Genomic DNA, 15117 nt, shown 5'->3' on the forward strand with positions numbered 1-15117 from the left:
CATAAGTAGCATATGTTTAACTCAATCATCCCCATTAATTAATTGAAGCCCAGATTATATAGAAGTATGAAAATGAATACAAAGGCGCATTGAAGAAGTTAAGTGAGGTGCCTGTTGATAAAAATGACCCTAACTTCTTGTGTTTAGAATTAGAGTGATAGAATTTAAAAATTAACTATTCCTATTTATGTTTAGAAAAACTAGCTCAGCAACCACCATAGTACATAGTTTTTATGCATTAGAGTAATGTAGCATTTTATGGACTAACTTCATGAACTTACTTTTACCTTTCGCATTGTTTTCCAGGCACTTTCGATATTAGCTGCCGTGGCTGGTGAGTCGCTAACCAAATACCTTCACAGAATACTCCCTGCTCTACTCTCTGCTTTGAGTGCTGCCCATGGAACTCCACAAGCAGCCCAGGTATGTTGCTCTTTCTCTCATCTCATGTTCGAATGAAAAGAGTCATAAGGAATTGCCTGCTCATCTTAATTCTCAAGTCCCTATTATTAGTAGTGGCAAGGGTTTCTGAGGAAGTCCGCATTCTGCCATAGTTATGCTAGCACACCTTTAAAGAGTGGTACCCAATATGTCAAAGAGATGGGAAAGCACCTGACTGCCATCTAAAGAAAATTTTGTTGTGAAGGAACAATGATTTATTTATTTCAGAATTTATTCTTTATGCCTCCAAATACTAACTTTAATTTTTGGAAATTCCATGGGATAAATCATTCGCTTGTATGGAAATGAAAATTCATGTATCTTCGTTTGAGGAAGTTGATTTTTTTTAGAAACCTCTCTCATTTACCCATAGTTTACTGCACATTAGTGTCTGATAACATTATACTGTTTTCGTATTTGCCAAATCATTTCCCTGGACATGATCTTTACAAAAATGAAGATAATTTGTTATGTGGACAATTGGTTCCCATCTTATTAAAATCATTAGTTCCGTGTGGCCAGTCAGTGAGAAAATTGGGGAAAATGGCCAAATGTGTTTAATAAGTTAAGAATTTTGTATGTAAATCAGGAGTATGATATAAGAATCTAGACTTCCCAGTGAGAATATTTCTTATGGTTGTGCTATCAGGTAGTGTTCAGCATAGGCTATCGCTCAAGCAAGCTCTGGAAAAAATTGAAATATAGTGCCCGACCAACTTCAGTGTTAACATTGGCATGCAAAGAAATGAGGCATGATCTAAATTAAATCATCAATCATCTGTATTTCAATTCTAATATGAATATACTGCAGTTGTCTCTTGTTCTTCTCTAATCAGTGTTAATTCCCTTGCCCCTTGTTTTTCTGTTCTACATCCATATTTTGTCTTATGTACTACATCCCTTCAATTTACCCTTCTATTATGTTTATAACCATACCATTTTCTGTCTCATGGTGTGTCCAATCCATCTAGTTCTTTGCCTTAGAGTTTTGAATGTAGCCCTTTTCTCATCTGTTTTTCTATACAATTCCTTGTTCCTCACCATTTCCTGCCAGGCCATTTAATCTTCATCATTCTCCCTCATTTTCATGTTTCTAAGTAAAAACAAATGTTCAATACATTTCCAAGCACTTATTAAAAAGTGGATTAAAGACTGATTTTCACTGCTACTTTTCAATGATTGGGCCACCCTGTGGTGGATGGTGCCACTCCACAATAATCCCATTAACTTTCTAGTTATGTTATGACGCTCAACTTATCCGATTGAGTGATGCCTTGAATACAATTGTGTGAATAAAGTTTGGAAAATCACCAAGAATTGGTCAAATGTTTCAATAACAGTTGAATATCTGTTAATTTGTACTTCAAGGGACCCAAAAAATTGTACATCGAATTATTCTAGGTTTGAAACTATGTTTAGAAGGAAACCGCATTTTGCCACAATTTTTATTGAATGAATACAAAGATGCCTAATTATGGACATTTTTGAACCTGAGCAGGAATTGGAGTATTGCCAGGCAGTTGTGTTGTCTGTGAGTGATGAAGTTGGGGTGAGAACAACAATGGACCAGTTAATGGAGTCTGCTCGTTCGGAGAGACCAGAACTGCGACGACCTGCTGTTACTCTCCTCTGTGCTTTCTGTGCGCACACCAAGGCATCGTATGCACAGTACGTGCCCCAGTTGCTGCGAGCCCTCATCCACCTCTTCACGGACTCAGATCGAGAGGTGCTCCAGATGAGTTGGGAAGCACTGAATGCTGTGACCAAGGTGATCAAATCTTATTTTGTTAAATCATGTTTAGTATCGCTCGTGGTTTTGCTCATCAAGAGCCTCAATGAAATTTTTTCTTAATATTTACATTATTTGATTTTTTTTACCAACATTCAGACCCTAGATCAAACTCAGCAGCTGTCTCATGTTGGCGATATAAGACAAGCGGTGAGATTTGCTGTTAGTGACCTCAAGGGACAACAACTTCTTCCTGGATTCTGCCTGCCCAAGGTACAGTGTACTCCACAGCAAAGTGGTCAATTTTTTTTCATTTCTTTAAAGAAGACTGTGCACTTCTATAAAAGGTTTGTATAAAAAGTATCGGGAAAATTTTCTGAAAAAATAAAATTCTTAAATTGCTGTTTTCCTGATGTGAATTTCAAACTACTCAGCAAAGTTGACATTACAACATATTCTCAAGGATGTTTCCTGATGATGTAAAGAAAGAAATGTCTATAATAGGTTCAATTTTGTGGATGATCTCTATTGGTTGTCATGTGTGTTCCATTCTTGAATCTTTCTAATTTTTGGATTTTGTCACTCCAAGTATGCATTATCATGGTGTTGTACATTCAAAGATTTTCACAAAGATGGTTCACAGGGGAAAAACATTTAATGCACTAAACCCTTGCTCATCCAGAATATGTGTAGTGACCATATGCGGCAATGGGCAGTCAGTGCTCGTATAAGGCAAAATTTTGACTGTTTGAGGCATTGTCATGTGTAATCCCACGGAAATTTTTCATGGTTTAGGTGTGAACTTAATTTCTGATGTCTTTCTATAGCTTTGATTTTTAAGGTCCCTTAATGTTAGCTATATTATAAATGAAAACCCCCTTATGAGCCATAAGTAAACTACCTGCACTACACTGCTAGGCTATGTATGGGTTATGCTGAAGTTTGCAATTGTAAGGACCAGTTTACCAAGGTCTTACTGTGTGTACATTTGCCATTCTTATTTACCCACTATGTATTTTGTTGAGGTAGCTGAAGTTGCATAACCCTCCAAAGGAATACTTCTCTTTAAATTCTTTTTTGTACACTGCAAACATCCCTTGAAATTCATGGGTGCCTTTCACTTCAACTGTCACCCCTGGTGCCATCTGAAATGACCTCTCCTGGAATTTTATCCCTTTAACCTTAATCAGAAATTCAATTGATGTATTATTCCTGCTTAACATATTGCTCCAATTCACAGATTGTGACCATCATAGTGTTGCATAACCATTGTTTTAAAATTTATGACGTGCATTTGTCTTTTATGTGCATTCATCGCTTAATTCTCCTTCTGAAGGATCATGTTTTGTTTGCCTGTAATGTGCTTTCATCGCTTGATTCTCCTTCTGAAGGATCATGTTTTGTTTGCCTGTATAGAGCAACCCTTTCATTCAACATAGTTCATTGATGCCGCTCTAACCTTTTGTTCCTGTGGCTGCTTGCATTTGTGTGCAGATGAAATTTGGGTGATCTAATCACATTTTGTGATTTTTGCAGGGAATCACACCAATCCTCCCAATATTCCGAGAGGCGATATTAAATGGGCAGCCAGAGGTGAAAGAGCAAGCTGCTCAAGGCCTAGGGGAGGTGATTCGCCTGACCAGCCCAGAGGCTCTACAGCCTTCGGTTGTGCACATAACAGGCCCACTGATCCGTATCCTTGGTGACCGATTCAACTGGAATGTGAAAGCAGCAGTCCTGGAAACTCTCGCCCTGCTATTGGCTAAGGTAAGTCATTTTGTTCTTTGAATGCAGTTAAACCTCTCTTTTAATTTTTGTGTGGAACAAGAGAAAATAGTGTATATCATTCAAATTAGAATTGATGGAAATTCGATTTGATAAAAATAAATAATTTACAGTACAGTGGAACCTCATAAAACGAGCATAATTCCTTCCACAATCTTTCTTGTCAAGCAAAACACTCGTTAAGTGAAACAACTTTTATCTTATAAATTTATGTGAAATACGATAATGCATTCCATACAGATAAAAAAACAAATTACGTAGATTTATTTGAAGAAAATTACATGTACATTGTTTAGGATCTTGGATCATGCACAACTTTTGTTCTATTGCTGAATAAAGTAATCAGGAATGCAAACTCAATATATAAAAGCAAAAAAAAAAAATCAAAATAAATAGTTAATTTTTATGATACATTCCTAATTCCCTTTTACTAGAAAGCTGTCTAGAGACATTTGTTTCTGACCGATACTTCAAAATTTTGTTAAAATTAGACTCAGAATGATCATTAAATAAATATCTGGTGCACTTCTAGGACTTTTCTCAAAGATTCGTGGACTTTCTAAATGGAAAACAAGTAGGGGTTTAATTTCCAAGTCGCCACTTGAATTTTTGCAAAATACCAGCATTGAGATGACCTTTCATTTGCTAGTGGCTGGGCAATGCATTCTCCTCTACAGTTATGCAGAAATATAGGTTTGCTTTGGCATCTTCTTCCAGAAGAGTCTTGTCACTATTAAAAACCTTCTTGGGCCGGTAACCCTCAGAATCTACGGGGTTCTTGAATTCACTGATGAATTTCTCAGCTGCCTTTAACTTGGTGCTTGCTGCTTCACCATGCCTCAAAATGCTGTGGATGCCGGTTCTTGTAAACTTATGAAACCAGGCACGGCTCCCCTAAATACTTCTTCAGCCATTGATGAGATCTTCTGATGTAGTTTGCAAAAATCACATTCCCTTTCTTACCAATTATATTCTCGTTAATAATGTCACATGAATGAGAAGCAACCTTGCCACATCATTAAAAATACGTGCCTGTGCAATGGATATGCTTTTCACTCTCCTTGAAGTATCTATCTCCTTAATTTTGTCCTTGTGCTTGAAGAAAATACAAATCGTTGATGTTAACTGATTGTTGATGTGCATACTAGGTCAGTCACGTTCATACCTGGTTCTTGCTCTTCAATGATCTTACTTTTCATTTCTACAGTCATTCTTTTTCTCTAATGGCTGTCTTCTTATGGATTATTCTCCGGGGACATTAATAAAACTATTTACAAAATGTTAAACTTAGCACAAAAAAATCACAAATAATATGCGTGAACACAAGTCGTGAAAAATTTGCGATCACCTGATATTAAGGCTGGCGGAACGAGTGCTAGACACAAACTGAAGTAGCAGGCACACAAATTCCAGGAGTTCCTCTTGTCATTCATATGTTGAAAAGTCACTCATTAAGCGAGTCATTTTTGGGAACATTAATTTTGCTCGTGAAGCAAATTTCTTGCTATGCGAGGTGCTCGTTAAGCTAGGTTCCTCTGTAACTGAAAAATATTCTTAGATTTAATTGAAGTTTACCATCATTTTTATTCTACCTGACAAGATCATCTTCCTTTAAAATTTAGGACCTAGTTAGTGGGTGGATAAAAGGAAAAAAAGTCTCCTAATAATCCCCTTCCCTCAATTCACCCTTAAAATCCAGATGAAATTTGAGGATGGTCATGCATTTGTCAGGCCTCATGTTGGATAGGCTACGCAAAATATTATTTTGATAAGTCCTAGCATTATACTTCTTTAAAGCACATTTGTTGAAACTGTTCAAAATTAATCTTAAAAATTTCACTGTCTTCTAGGTTGGAGTGATGCTGAAACAGTTTTTACCTCAGCTCCAAACTACCTTTCTGAAGGCCCTCAATGACTCAAATCGACAGGTCCGTTTGCGTGCTGCAACGGCTCTAAGTCACCTCATTGTCATTCACACGCGAGCTGATCCATTATTCACCGAGTTGCATTCTGGAGTGAAGAATGCGGATGATCCGGCTATCAGGTAAAATTATTCTTACTCTGGAATAAAATATTTGATATTCTTGCAAAGTAGTGAATATTTCCAGTATGTTGCGCATTTACACAATTATCAAAGTTAGTACATATTCTTCGTGTTACCATTTGAATTAAATTTATGCACCAGTCATTATGGAGAAATGTATCTAGAAGAAAATAAAAGTATTTTTAAAGTTTTGATTTTATCCATTGCTATATTCAAATAAACCCTTGTTATTATTTTGATTGTTAAATCATTTACTAAACTATATTATGCTAATCCCCTTGAAGTTTGGTTTGATAAGTGAAGGTAGAACTCACGTAGTACTAAGCCATTCATAGAATGCAAAATTCACACCACATGGTATAGGGGGCCCAGTTCCTTTCCCTGGGCTGCTCATGGTTTCCCAGAAGAAAAAACCATGCAGATTGGATAAAGCTGAAAGTGACCAGAGGCTTAATATGGAATTGAACTAAGGCCCTCTGGTCAGTAGGCCTGTGCTCTACTCTCTGGACTACCACACCCCTTAAAACATTCTGCGAATGAAATAATTTTCAATGTCAGTATTCTACAAAAGTTTTAGATTATGACGATGTATTTGGCCCCTTAAAAATTTGGTCACTTTTGCTTTAGTTATAATATTTGATTTGGTCTCAGTAGTTTGAATATAAGAACAAGAATGTCATTAGGTAGAGAAGCTTTTACACGGTGAAGGGGATTGAATACATGGATATTTAGTAAGGTTGTAATGAAAAGAGTAGTAAAAATTTTGACATGGAGCATGGTTTTGTACGGCTGAGACTTGGTTATTGAAGCAAAGTGATGGGGCATAGATTTCTTTTGAGATGTGTGATTTGGAGGAGGTTAAATGGACTGAAAGAAAAATAAAGGGGGAAGTGATAGGCATAGATTGCTTGCATGATAGGGGAGGAGAGAGACTGCTGAGATAAATCCAAAGGAGGCAGGAAAGATGGATGCAGAGCATTTTTGTTGTTGATGGAATGCTGAAGGCTGTGACAGAGGGGAGGCTGTCGTAGGAATGGGATAGGCATGTTGGATGGAGTGAAGGAAGTATGGGGATTAAAAGAGCAGTTAGTGTAGTGTGGGAATCAAGGTTTTTTGTTGGTAGGTGCGATTAATGTTGGGATGTACAGCCAGTGGCCATCCAAAAACCTTCCTTAAATCAATAGACTACCAAATAACAGTAATGGTTGAGGATAAAATGCTTCACAGTTATTAATTCTATTTTGGGGACATCATGTGTTTTTCATTTCAGATAGCATGTTTTATAGGCTGCAATTTTTAAATTAACCAATTGGAAGTAAGGTCAGCCTGTTGGCATGCATGGCTCTGAGAAAGTTATTAATGTCTTCATCAGTTGTAGACATTGATGGAATCTGATGCTTGGTGTTTTCTGCTGTAGAATGGAAACTTTTTAAATTAGTAAACAAGTGTTTTCAGACATGTATTTGCAAATTTTTATTTTTATCCTCAAAGGGAAACAATGCTTCAAGCTTTGCGAGGAGTTATCACCCCTGCCGGAGACAAAATGTCTGAACCACTGAGGAAACAGGTTCTACAGACAACAATTGGCATGCTGGGACATCCAGAAGACGTTACAAGGGGTGCAGTTGCTGGCTGTTTAGGGGCGTTATGTCGTTGGCTTTCACCTGACCAACTGGATGTCACTCTAAATGAGCACTTACTCTGTAAGTACGCATTATTATTTTTTAATCCTGAAACAGCATTTGTGAGACTCATTCAACCTCTAATTTGCCTGTATACATTTTGCTATAAAGCTCTTCCGCATTGTACGAGCACTTCTTCACCCAAGTTAAACCATATACATTCTAGTGCATAATAGTAATGCACATGGTCATGTGGAAATAGGAAGATTAAGAGGTAAAAGGAGAATGTGTGGAACCAGTTAACAGACACATTTTTCATCTCGATAATAATTAGATGTATATATGAATACCTCAAGTGTTGTCCCGAGTCTAATGCTGGTGTTGAAAGCAGGGAAGGAAGAACTGACTATCAACAGACTGTCTCAGATGCATCTGGAGCTCGTGCCAGAGCAAGGTTTTCACCATGAATATGTTCATGGCATTAACTCTTCTCATTTCCTGCCGCCAGTGGAATATCAACATAACACCCATAATATTGTGAACAGGAAGATGATGAATATCCATCATGTTTTCCATCCTAAGTCTTCAGTGTACCTCCTGAGAAATTGAGGTGGTAGAAGGCTAGGGAGTTGGGCATGTCTACACAACAGAGTAGTGCCAGGTGTTGATTATTTGACTGTGCAAACCCATTGGATCTCATTTTAAACAGTTGTGTGTAGGAAAAGGAGAGGTGTATCCATTTGAGACTATAAGGTGGATGGAATGTATATGGATTTGAACCTTCCTTCCATCCAGCCGCAGAAGGCTGATCTATTTAAGCAGAAGATCTTGCTCCAGAAGCACACCAATAAACCTATGCATGGAAGTTTCCATTGAAACATAAATACTGCACCAGTACCTCATAATTGGATCAGGCTTAATGGTAATAAGATACAAGGCATCCTGAGACCATTAGTCATCATTGATGTGACACCTATGCTCCATAAGATAAGAAGTTGATCGCAGAGAACAGTGTGTACCATGTGCTGGAGTTATTCCTTCCCCACTGTGAGTTGAGTTGGCATGGTGGCTAGTGTACTGGCTTCCCACCCCAAGGGCCGAGGACCAAATCCAGGAGAAGGAAGAATTTTTAAATGGTGTGGGTGGAAAGTACTTCCAAGTGGAGTAAGCCTCCAGTCAGATTGGGTTGTTAAATTGTAGACCCCTTGGTACTTAAATTAAGAGCAGACTAATGACAATTCTGGATTTCTCTTCACCCTTCCCTCATCCGCTGAAAATCCTCTCAATACCTAACTACTGACCTAGCCAAAATGGCATAAGTAACCTCAGCTATTGATTACATTTCAAAGCTTAACATTGTGCATACTGATTTTAGGTGTAGAAAGTTAATGTTCTGTTTGATACAAACTTAAAATATTACACAAAATTCATAACCCTATGTTTAAAATCTCAAAATTACGAAACACTTCAATATCTCAGCTTAAAGTTGTCTCCTTTAATCCTGTCGAGGTTGCACCATTGGCATGGAACAGAATTAAACACTTTGAATCAGAAATATACTACTAGAAGCAGTCAGGAAGACATGATTGATGTGGTATGATGTTTGAATACAATGCATCAGAGTGTAGTAATTAGTAATCTTTAACTCTGATAGTTTCAGTGATGGGTAATTTCATACTGCAGGTATTTAATACAAAGTAGAGGCCAAAAATAATGTTCGAGTCGTAGTCATATCTATTATTTATGTGCCATTTTTTTGTATGCTACTCTTTTACTCATTAATGAATCATCTAATTTTAAAAGTAAGGTAATGTTAAAAATTGACTTTGAAAGCCATGCAGAGAAGCCTATCATTGTATCATGCCAACATATTTATTATATAATCATTTATTTAAAAATATTTGTTTGTGGGAGAATATGTTGAAAGATTTTTTATTATCATGGAAACAACAGCATTGGTTATGCATGATGATATCAAATGGAAAGCATTTAAAATCTCTTCATTGCTTAATTTATTGCTTCTGCTGTTCAAGTGTATATATATCTATTTGTAAATGAACTTGAATGGGTCCTTCCTTGTTGAAAACTGTTCATTTGATAACTGAACTATGAACAGTTTTGAGAGATGTCATTTGATTTGAATGAAGTAATATGCAATGTGGTGCTATGAAATTAAGTTATGTGTAAATAAATATTAATTCCCTGAAAAGTTATTGGGACAGTTCTCAAAATGGTAAAAAATTGACATCTAAGTCCCAAGTAGAGGAATAATCATGTTATTCTTAGTGCCATGCTTTTATATCCCAGCAGTTTTTTCAACTCAGGGTACTGGCTATAATTTCTGACGTAATGTTTTGGATGACAGAAAATTTGTCAATGTGGTAGCATAATTTATACACTAGCTCCTTTTCACATGCATATTAATTAAGGATCACTCAACTCTACCCTTTCAGATGCTGAACTCCCAATGGACTGGACCTTGCGTCATGGCCGCAGTGCAGCGCTTTCAGTTGCTTTGAAAGAGGCTGCAGACATTGTCTACACCTCTGACTACAAAGAAAAAATATTCCGGGTGGTACTGGCATATTTGCTGGCTGACAGGGTAGGTGCTCTTTTTCGTGTAATTTGCTATACTCTAATATGCCATTGAATTAAGTTCAGGGAACCAACACTGATTTTTGAGGAATTCAAAATTCTCAAGTCTCCCAGACACATTTACTGCAACGTACAATATATTATTGACTAAATTGTATACCTTGTACCTAACTTGTCCTTCCTTTATTTTGATGCGCAGTTTCAATGATGTCATTTTTTTTTGCTTTTTATAGTTTCTCTGTTGTTCTTTGTTGTGTTTAAGTACTTCTAGACACTAGCCTAAAAAAATGTGTTACTCTAAGTAAAGAACTGAGGTGGTATATGAATTTTTTTGTTTTCAGGTACCCATAGTTATGAATGGTGTGCGGTCATGTGGGTATCTTTTCAAACATGTGATGCTTACAAATCAGGCTCTGCCTCAACAGTTGTTACAGCCATTTACTAGGGTAGGTAATTTTTTTGTCATTTTTCAATAATTTGGAATCTTCCTATCATGGAAGAATGTATTGCAATTAAATCCTTTGATCTTAACTCCTACTGTAAACATGAATATATTAAATGTATGTATTTCTAAAATCTAAAAATTCTTTTGCAGAGCATGAATCACAGCAGTAATGAAGTGAAGCAATTGGTGGCAAGGGTTTGCTGCTTTCTAGCTCGTTCAATGACCACAGGGCAACCTATGTATCCTGACCTCCTGCGGTTGGTGCTTCCTACTTTGGTCAATGGCACCAAGGAAAAGAACACTGTAGTCAAGGCAAACAGTGAGTTTGCTCTAGTTGCAGTGCTTCGTCTTCGAGAACCTGGTGATGACACATTACAGGTAAGCACGTCCAAGGGCAAATCATTTAGAATACCTTAAGTGGCGCATTGTAGGTCTTCTGTGAATTACTGCTCATACCTGTTGAATGACGTTTACAGATTGCAAGTCTTGATTTAATTGGGTTTGCTATAGGAATAGGGGCTCAAAAATTGTTGCAATTTTATTTTTATTTGCTTAGATATTAGATGCCACTAATTATAGTGCAGTGTGTCCTCCCTTCTGGAAATTTCAGGAAATCTGGTAACCCCCTGAGAATTAGGTTAACCAGGCAAAATCTGGGAATTGTTTTTTGCTATTTTTGATGGGCAGTCTGCTTGTGTGAGAAAAGGGTGTCAAGTAGATGACATTCATGGCTCAACTTGGCTCATTTTCAGTGCAGGGGTTTTCATCTACATGCTCATACTGGAATATTTATTGTCCTATGATTTACTTTCATGAAACTTTCATCTCTCTACAGATATGCATGAATGTTCTGGACCTGGGAGCTCGAGAATCCTTGAGTGACGTCATACAAAAAGTGCTTCGCAAAGTGGCCAACCAACCAGAAGGCAAAGATGAGGAACTGGATGATACCATTCTCACTTGATTTATTGTTGTGTGTGTGAGACTTTGGTCATTGTTTGGCTGCTGTGTATAGCTACAAAAAAACTAGTGACTGTCATATTATTTTAAATTCATCTTTCTCTTGTCAACTTGGGATGATGCTTCTTCCCTCCTTCCATGGCCTGCATTTCCCACTACAAAAGATGCTTAAAATCTCCAAGGGCATCTTGCCTTTACACATTTCAGTAGAAAGTTCTAAGGGCACTTTTAAGCTAATGGTTCCTCCAAAATTTTAGTAATCGAATAATCTCAATATCAAGTCTTTTAATGGAGTGGGGTAGAATTAGAAGTAATATATTTCATTGCTTTACAAAGTGATGAAAACCATCAATCTTTTTTACTTCAATAATTTCAACTTGCAATTTTTAGCTTGTCAACATTCCAGTTGAATTCAGGAAATTTTAGTCTCTCTAATAATCCAGGGTCTTGTAGCTTGAAAGTGCCCTTAGCAAGTATACAAATGTGTTATAGGATCTATTATATTTGGTTTTGTAAAGGTTAGGTCTAATTTGTGTGCTTTCGAGGGTGAATGTTTTCATTTATGATGATAAAGAGGCTGTGTACCTATTTGCATGTTGTTTACAAATGTTTCTCATGACACCCTTCCCAAAGGAATGAGCCTTTAAATCTGTTAATGTTATGTAAAAACTGGCTAAATTAACAAAGTTGTTGGTAAAAGGGTGGTAATAAACTTGTCAGTATGTATATGTTTGTCATAATTCATAAATATTTGAGGATTCATTGATGTTGGTTGCCCTGTGGCTTCTCATTGGCGAGTTGGATTTTTCCATCTGCAGTCATCAAGTTGATGAAGGTGCTTTTTGATTTTTCTGAAAGTTTGCATTGAAAGAGCACCATATCCATAACATATCAAAATGAATTACATTTCACCACTCTGATGAAGGCTGCGATAGCTATCATTGGTGATATTATTATTTCAACGTTTTCAGAGGTCCATGAAATATACTCCAGCTAAAATGAGACTATGAATATAATTATGATCTCATTAGAAAGCTGTATAAATTGCATTTGTATACAGATGAAAGAGTAAAACTTTCTAATAGTAATTAGAATATGGCAGCCACTGGAACGAAACAAACCAATTTGTGTTTTTTATGTAATTGACTTTTTCATGAGGCATTTTCCTACGTACTGCTGAATGATAATTGCAGTTTTTAGTGTATCTATATAAATCTTCTTAAAAAAGTTATCACTTTTTTATCTGGATAAATTTTTCATATGACTTGAACGCTGAACATTACTCTAGAAGTACTCTTTATAGTAATATTACCGAAAATGGTTTCATTATTTAGATTGCTATCCCATGTAACTTTGTTGATCTTGAAAATGGCTGATTTGGTCATGTTTTAGTCAAAATTTCCCATAGATAAAGAAATATGTATTATAACTTTTCTTAATCCTTCTTTAGCTGAAGTGTGTGAAATGAGAGGGTGTGAGGGATGAGAAGAGTCAGTCAATTACTTTTAATTAAGTAATTTTTTCTGTGAAAACTTGATGGCTATGATGATGAAAACAGTACATGATATTTTTTCACTCTTGATGCAATGTTATTCAGAGCTTTGTATTTCTTTTCCATGTGATCAGATAATAGGTAGTGAAATATAATATTTGCTCCTAATCTAGTGTATCAATTTATAGTGATTGTTGTGGGAAAATTAATTAATAAATAATTATCTCCTACATATTCAAACTATTGCAATCTTGAAACCTTTGAAACTCCAACCAAGGGTTTGGAGAGTCTTTGATTTGATGCTTGAAGAGTTTCACGAGTTTTGTAGCTGGTGTACATATTGTGATGAAAACATATAAATTTCTTTTTATTTCTAAAAATGTAAATTTAGCCAAAAAACAATATTGGTTTGTTTGTTTCAGGTAAATACCATTTTGAAAAATATTTTACAGAAAAAATATTTTTTTATGTTCAGAAATGCAATTTATATAGCTTTTAAATGAGATGATGAGTATATTTGTAATCCCATTGGAAGGTAAGCTTGTGTGAATTTTGTTGACCTCTGAAAACATTGAAATCGCAATGAGCACATTGCTTATAATAACTTCTACCATATTCAGAGTGTGAGAAAAAATCCCTGCTTAATGTTTTAAGAAAAAGTGGATGGCAGAGTTTTTATGAGCTAGTTCATAGCATGTCATTCGTAGGCGACTTTGACTGGGATACTACATTAGAACAGTGTTAGGTCCCATTCCAACTCAAGGTTACGCAGCCGTATGAGAGGACTATGTAACCAAAAGTTCAATGTCTCATGCTGCCTAGGTGATTGTTAGGATCATCTATTTGAGGAAGGTGAATGATTGCTTTGGAAATGATCAATCTGAGTAGAGGAAGGGGAAAGCATTATGTGATGCCATTGGCCACTAATAGAAAGCCCCTTGATGCTTTAATTACGAGTACACTAATCACAAAGCTGCATTTCTCTCCACATTTCCCTCATCCCCTGAAAATCCTCTCAATTTCAAACTATGCGTTCCATCCGATAGATGGTATACTAACTCAAAGTGACCTCTACAAAGCACAAGTAGAGATCGGGATACCACTGAAAAATATCTGCCACCTCAGGGATTCGAACCCAGGCCCTCAGGGTGGGAACCAGGACGTTAGCCACCGCACCTTACCGATCCCCTATTATAACATAAATAAATGCTTGCACAATAAAGTAAGAACATTAAAATCACTCTTTCATAAATATACCTTGTAATAAACTAAGGTATTCCATTCACTGTTACCAAAACCAACACATTTTTCCTCTGGTTCTCAAATTCCCTGATTTCTCCTGGTGGATGGCAGCCTTACTAATGCATATGAGAGCAGAGGAAAGCAAAAAAGTGATGGGGTTAACCAAATATTACGGCCTATGTTTATACCATTAGTTGTTCCGTGTATGTAGCAGCATTCTTGTCTTTCAGTATTACTTTTTTCTTTGTCATTTTATGATTATTTAGTAAAACTTGAACTCTCATATGATCTGATCTGCCAAAAACCATTGACTAAATACTTGCGTGACAGATTACATTTTGTGCCACAATGAAACCTTCAGTATTCTAAATTATCAAGGATAAAAGGAAAATAATGATCCTAGCTAATGAAAATCCCAGTTCACTCATTGTCGACATTGAATATGTAGACATGCATTTCATAATGGCATATTTATTTGTATCTGGTGGTTGTAACTTTTTTTATTATAACTCAAGGCAAAACATTTTCCAATACAATGAAGGCATTACCAAGCCTGTGAATCTACCAGGTAAAATTTTGGAGAGACATGATTACTAAACAATGAGCACATAGTAAACTGTGAAAGGTATTGTCTGAAGATGAAAGAAGACACTTTGATTTTCAATATAATAAAGTTTTATTTATGACCAAGGTGTCACTACAGCATAACATGCTCGGGTCCTGTTCACCTGAAGATGTTACGCTTCAACGAAACCTAGCTAA

At 36.4% G+C, this 15117-nt stretch overlaps 1 protein-coding gene across 1 annotated transcript in view; it reads left to right on the forward strand.

Moving 5' to 3' along the window:
* The window catches only part of l(3)80Fj (lethal (3) 80Fj), a 65866-nt gene extending 53519 nt beyond the window's left edge, over window positions 1-12347 (forward strand). The window contains exons 37-46 of the mRNA XM_071590957.1: window positions 307-423; window positions 1940-2209; window positions 2330-2443; window positions 3707-3937; window positions 5806-5999; window positions 7491-7702; window positions 10075-10223; window positions 10558-10662; window positions 10812-11039; window positions 11497-12347. Of these exons, the coding sequence (XP_071447058.1) occupies window positions 307-423; window positions 1940-2209; window positions 2330-2443; window positions 3707-3937; window positions 5806-5999; window positions 7491-7702; window positions 10075-10223; window positions 10558-10662; window positions 10812-11039; window positions 11497-11625 (1749 nt within the window). The 3' untranslated portion in view covers window positions 11626-12347. The remainder of the gene's footprint in view (window positions 1-306; window positions 424-1939; window positions 2210-2329; window positions 2444-3706; window positions 3938-5805; window positions 6000-7490; window positions 7703-10074; window positions 10224-10557; window positions 10663-10811; window positions 11040-11496) is intronic.
* The last annotated feature ends 2770 nt before the right edge of the window (window positions 12348-15117 follow it).

This window comes from Hetaerina americana, unplaced genomic scaffold, assembly GCF_022747635.1.
Source record: "Hetaerina americana unplaced genomic scaffold, ioHetAmer1.1.p SCAF_4, whole genome shotgun sequence".
Classification (NCBI taxonomy): Eukaryota; Metazoa; Arthropoda; class Insecta; order Odonata; family Calopterygidae; genus Hetaerina; species Hetaerina americana.